Source organism: Cariama cristata, unplaced genomic scaffold (assembly GCF_000690535.1).
Source record: "Cariama cristata isolate BGI_N322 unplaced genomic scaffold, ASM69053v1 scaffold8380, whole genome shotgun sequence".
Classification (NCBI taxonomy): Eukaryota; Metazoa; Chordata; class Aves; order Cariamiformes; family Cariamidae; genus Cariama; species Cariama cristata.
Window position 1 is genome coordinate 64891 of NW_009596366.1, and position 6580 is coordinate 71470.

General features: G+C 40.7%; 1 protein-coding gene across 2 annotated transcripts in view; it reads left to right on the plus strand.

Annotated features, from left to right (window-relative positions):
• The window catches only part of SAMSN1 (SAM domain, SH3 domain and nuclear localization signals 1), a 59227-nt gene extending 56546 nt beyond the window's left edge, over positions 1-2681 (plus strand). For both annotated transcript variants that reach the window (XM_009705722.1, XM_009705730.1), the window contains one exon: positions 2298-2681. In XM_009705722.1, coding sequence (XP_009704024.1) covers positions 2298-2503 — 206 coding nt within the window. In that variant the 3' untranslated portion in view covers positions 2504-2681. The remainder of the gene's footprint in view (positions 1-2297) is intronic.
• Positions 2682-6580: the final 3899 nt, after the last annotated feature.

Sequence of the window (6580 nt, forward strand, 5' to 3'; positions counted from 1 at the left end):
TACGGCGGAGGGCAGGGGAGCCCTGCCCGCGGCCGCGCAGGGGGACTTCACCCAGCCACCCGCTCGGCTCCCGCAGCCCACAGTGACCAAGGCCTTGGGCCGTCCTGGTGTTGGCGGGGATGGGTGCGAGGAGCTGATGACAGAGTTTAGACAAGGCTTGAGTGGGGCATCTGCTGTTATTTGTGCTAAACTACTTCTGTTGCTACTAATAGCAGCAGTAATACCTTCACTGGTGTCGTGCCTTTTGTAATTCCTTCCTGACTTAAATCAGAAATCAATTGGACCCTACGCGATCAAATATTTTCCCTGCAAAGAGAGATAACATTTGACATGACAAACTGTGTTCTGTAAAGTGAGAAGGAGATCAAACAAGTTACAAATATCAATTAAATCTGCTGAAAGGTGTACTCTTTCATGCAAGTGCAATTAACTAGTAATTTATCTGGGAACAAGGTGGGACTTCTATTCCTTGGAAAGTATTTAAAGTAATCCTTGTTTTGTTTTGTTTTGTTTTTTAATGCATCAGGTTATGGCTATAACCTCAGGCTTAATGCAAAAATGACTAAGTTGGGACTTTGGATTCTTTTCTTCAAAAATCAGATTGGTTTATTAATCAGGCAATTGAAAGTTAGAAAATATTAAACAGAATTAATCAGTCCAAACAAATCTATAAGACTTCCATCAAGGTCTAAAAATATTTCTCAATATATCAAAATGCTTTATGAAATAAGTTTGTTGAAATACCACAGAATGAAGAAAGGTACTGACTCTCCTGCTGTGCCATTTCAGTCTTTTCAGAGTGAAACGTTTCACTGTTTCATTTCTAATTTATTCTTTGTTATACAACACAAGATTTTTTTTAAAAAAAATCCAAATTTATCTTTCCCATCTTACCAAATCTTATAAATGCCAACAATTGAAACAACCGTCAGTATGAATTTTCCTTGTAGAAATTTTATAATTCTGGGACATAAAGTAGATTTAGATTTTGATGAAGGATAAAATCCTCCATGTATTAGAACTTTCATACTGCCTGGACTTGAATTGAGACAGCTTAAATCTGACTAAAGATTTGAAGCTAACTATTTAACCATGGAGTTACAAGTCAAGTGAAATAAGGGAATTTTCTTTGCAAAAGCAAAAAAGTACTATTTTTCTGAAGGGCTAAAATCTGGGGTAAAACCATGTGTTTCCTGTGAGATTTGTTCCTTATACTTAGTTTGGAAAGCAAGACACAATTTGAAGTAAAAATACAGTTACGGGAGGGCAATAACAAAAAAAAACCCCACACATAAGAAAGGGGAAGATTTTATATTTTATATCTTGTTTTCTGAAGAAATTCACTGTGAGTAAACATCATATATTTCACAGCCAGAAAATATGAACACAACCTTTAACCACAAGATAGATTAGGTTCATCATAGACAGGTATATCCTGTCTGCAAGGCACCAGCTTGCTGAGCTTTATTTGAGAGGTCTGTCGATACTCTCACTGAGTTGCAGATTTTTGAGTTTGAACAGATTAGTCATACAGCAGCTAAACAAGGACAAATTATTTGCAAGATAATTTGCTTCTACTTAGATTTGGAACAGTGTTCGAAAACCATACAGCGGGAGTTAGGCATCCTAGCTTTCTCTGAGGCCTTTGTGTTTTGGAAAATAACCTTTTGGATATCAACCTGAGCCTAGGAAGTTTCCATCAGCCACCCACTCCCACCGAAACATCCAGTGCTTTAGAAAACTCCATTACCACATCTTTATGCTGAGCACATCTTTATGCTGAGCACCACACAGCGCACAGAGTAGGTAAAATGGTGGGGGTTACATTCAAAAGACACAACATCTACAATGCAATGTGTTATCAACAAGGCGCAGTAGGCTACATGATTAATTGCATGAGCAGGCTCTGGAATATACGAATGCGGGAGGGGAAATGCTGCCATCTCTACTGTGGGCATGGTGACCATGCATGATGGCTTCTGCACCTGAGGACAGCCTAAAGGACCTCAGTCTGAAAGATAAGGCCAAAGCCTCCGGCATTCATCTCTGAGCAACATATTGCAGGATCAAAGCCAACCTCAACATCAACTTAGACGCTGTTATACTCATGTAATCGTATTTTTAGTTCTTTGATGCTAGGTTTCTGTTTCTGGTAGACAAAAGATATTGATCTAGCCCTATGTGTATTACCACCTCTCTTTCTGCAGTTCTTCAAGATCAGTCATGTTGCTATCTCAAACGCTTTCCCAGGATGCTTATTTTGACAATGTTTTTCTTTCTTTTTCTGTTCTTTCTAGCTGAACAACCGCAGGAAAGTGAGGGTGGTCAGGAGACGCGGAGCTTAAGCCCTCACCGCGGCTTTGACAAATCACAGTTAAATGACTGCCCAAGAGATTCTGGCTGTTACATCTCATCAGAAAATTCAGATAATGGTAAAGAAGAAGTAGACCCAGAAACCCTGTCTGACATGGTGCAGTCAATAACACTCACCGAGTCAAACTGATTCAGTCCTGCTACTTTCTGCAGATTTTCAGAGAAGACAATATCAGATTTGCTGGTATGATGACACAGAAGCAGAACACAAAATATTCTCAACACCAAAAATCTACTTCTCTCTCATGTATGATGCCCTAGACTGTTTAATATATGGACATTTGATAGCTAAATGTTAGCTGATAATATCTCATGTTTTTCTTTTCAATGAATCCACAGACATTTCACTGAAAAAGTGTATACATACATATTTATAAATATTTGTACAGCAAATGCATTTTCTATAATAATAGAGAATTATTTTAGGCAGTGGTACATAATCTGGACATGTTAATTTCTGGAACTGTGCAAAATGTAAATATTGTACATATTTATTTTAAGAAGATACAGATTGATCACACTGTCTCTATTTTCAGATGTGTTTTGCTCATATTTGTACAGAATGTATTTTCATTGATATATTATCATAATAAAAAGGTGGATACATGCACATCCTACTTTGAAAAGTACCAAGCTAATTCTCATTAATATTAAAGCTGTCTCATACCATTCTTCTACAAAACAGGCTCTAAAGTAGACTATCATCTCCTACACTTTATCCTGGAGGTATGAAAGACCTGTAGTGTGAATCTGAATCAAGCTCTCTGTGTTCATTATCTTTTAGAGAACATAGCCATCTGAATGGCTTATGCACTGGCAATTTCTCTACTGTTGTTTTCACACCTGCTCTCATTCTTCCCAAGCGTTATACAGAGAACGCAAGCTTGGAGCAAAAAAGAAAAACGTATTATGCTTTATGATCACTTTTTGTGAAGCTCTTGCCTTTTGTGCGTGGTGTAAAGTTTGTTAATAGAGTATTCGTTTGTACACAAAACTTGGAAGCTAACATGGTTATTGTGCGCTATCATCTTTCATCTGAGATTTTATTGTCATTTCCCAGTATATTTTGCACTGGAATACACATTTTAACTGCCTGTCTTCTTTTAGAGTACTTCCTTCAACAATAAACAGAATCATGTGTTTGAGCCTTTTAAAACTACTTGATTCTTAATGTGGTCATTACATTTCAAAGACTGCTCTGTTCTAAGACTAACACAAGAAATGGCAACTCCATTGAGTGTTTTTATCATGCATAATAATCTGTGTATCAAATCAATAGAGAAACTTTTTGCTCACTAATTGGTCACACAATTTTCATCATTCAAGGCATTTTGCATTTATGTTAAAAAGTTTGTCCGTATTGCTGACAGCTTAAAAGAAAATCACCTTCAGAAGAGATGAAACAGGGAAAGTTTCACCTCAAAAAGTCTATTTCCGAAGAAACTAAAGACAAATGGAAAGCTTTTCTCCTTTTTTTTTTTTCCAATGGAAATGCTTTCTGTAGTTTTCATGACCGCTCAAACTGCTGCTGCTGTCAGACTCCTTAATACACAGATCTGCTTTGAAGGCTACAGTATAAAAATGGCAATTTTACTAGATTTCAAAGATTTGGAGTAAATAAACTCTCTTTAGAAAAATAAACAGGAGTAGGAGACGCTAAGATTTGTTTCTGGTTTTAACTTAACTTTTTACACTGGCAACAACCATCAGTTAGCAGCAATGACCCCGTATTGCCAGGCATAGTGGGGATGCAGAATCCCTTGACGGGATGAAGTGTGTGAGAGCTTGTATCAAGCAGCTATATTTGTTTCTTAATGCTTTTCTAACCAGAGTGTGTCATGACTTGCAGTACTGGCTTTACTTAATATAACTTTAATAACTTCTGAAATAATGTATACGAATTGGCTTCTATTATTGCCTCATTCTAGAGAAGGACTAAAGTCAGCTTGAATTCCTCTAAGAAGGGCTTATCTTTTGGCTTTTGCAGCGGAGGCGCTTAGTCTTCAGGCTGCTTCTATCTAGACATCTGTAAAATATGTTGAGGTGAGTTTAAATATGATTATGACTGTTAAGAAACAGCTAAGTTAGCTGTGTCAAGGACTAACAAACAGAGACCAGAGATGTACTGTGATACAAAGAACTCTGAGAAAAGTTTATTCGCATAGGTTTGTAAATGAAAAATAGGCCTCCCTAAGTAGTTACAGTGAGACAAGCGAGGCTTTCACCAAGGCAAAATACCCAACAGCTGCTATTATTTTACAGGAATCAAACCCTGCATCACTTGGGCTGATAGCAGGAGGCTAAAGGTGTAAGGTTAACTAGTTGGTAACTAGGGGCATAAGCTGTGGTTTAACCACTCCTGTCCCTAATCAGTAAGGCTTTGGCCAAAGAGCTTCTTGCTTAGAAAAATGTGTCAGCTGAAAGCTTGTTCAAGACATTTGTAACTTCCTGCGAAGGCAGAGCAGATTAGATCTCAAACAGCGAAACTTCTGCTCTCTTGAGCTATTCTGAGAAAAAGAATGAGGAAATTTCTTACCACAAAGAAGAAAAAAAAAGCATGTTTCCTTTAAGAAGCATACCCAACCTTCTTTTGTCTCTCAGTGGTCTCGTTAATCACACTGATCATGAAATAAACTGTTTGTAATAGCACAAACAGTTCTCCGACCAGCTTTAGTGCTGGGTCATCTGAATATAAGGTAATCTAGGAACTGCTGGAGAAAGTTTGGTGGAGATCTGAGCTACTTTTGAGGAAGGTTTAAAACAGCCCAGAGTCAGGGAAGAGAAGCAAACAGCAGAGATTTTGTTCCTCTCTGTCACTTAGTGGTGTCATGTCCCTTTTCATTTTTAGTAACCTTCCTCCACAGTTAAGGAGGGCTAAAAGGTTTGGAAGTCTCTTATTTGGAGATAACCGAGAGTCCACCGTTCCCTGCAGTTACAAAGCATATGAAAAGATGCAAAACCAGTCAGTAATGGTAGGGGTGAAGCTAACGAGGTTAGCCCTACCAGCTTTTAGCCCGTGGGGATTTCCGCTGCCGCAGAGGGCCATGGTGCAGGTGCAGCAGGCTTCCCTCCACCCCAGGGGCTGCGGCGCTCGGCCGGGTGCTGGCACGTGCGCTGCCACCGGCCCGCGGCAGAAATCCGGTAACTCCGAAAGACTTGGGTGACCCACAGAAAAATCCAGGTGGTGACAGGCACCCTCGTCCCCAGGGAAGAACTACCGCTGGTCAAAGTTAATGTTGTTTTTAGCAGTGTTGCCTCATGCTCAGCACCGTTTGACTGCCGTTCACAGCTGGTATCATGTTAAAGGAAGGCTGCTCTACCATAAAAGGGGGTAGTGAAGTGCCAGACTGCAGCCCCGCGATCCACGCGGACCAGCCTGCGGATCCCGAGAGTCAGCATCCTGCTCTCCAGGGTTTGTAACAAACCTTCCAAAAGTCAGCGGGCATAAATGCATCATGTTAGAGGCTAGCAACAAGGAGGGCTTTTGCATTCATTTTGCTGAGGTGTGAATGAGCACATGAAGCATAAGAAAGAACACGGGCACACACCCATGGAAATTCTGGAGGATCTCCAAGGAACTCAACTAATTACTGGCTGCCAGCTGGAATTTGCAGTGCTCGCACAACCCCTGAGCCCAGCAGCCCAGACAATTTTCCACCCACCTTACCGCCCAGTTATCCGTCCCACACTTCACCAGTCCTACCACTGAGTGCCCAGTCTCTCCTGTGACGTGAGGAAGCCCACAGCTCACTAGCTACAATATAAAAGGAGCCTTTATACCATAGCACGTGCTCCCAGGTAGTGGCAAATAAAATAATTTCTGGCATTCTCAGGGGATCTGCATCACACTGGTGGAGCCATTGGAAAAGAAAGTTGGTGCAGAGCGAGAGCACAAGGCAATATTGAAAGAAAAAAAGGTTACCTCGGGTGCTGTGAACCAGACAGGCCAGTTTCTAGATGTCACTAGGTTCACAGGATGAGTACAACCCGCTCCCTCCCTGGAAATTAGCTGTTCCATCAAGCCAAGGTCAGTACAGTTCTTTCTAACCACAGCTACACACATAGGTACACACACAAAGCTGTGGTGTCAACAGTTAAGGGAAGCCATGCCACAGACTCCTTCAGTGCCCTGGGTGGCATTAGCAGCTTGGTGTCTGTCCTAAGACAGCCTCCATGGCAGTTTTGCAACTGAGTCACACGTCATGGA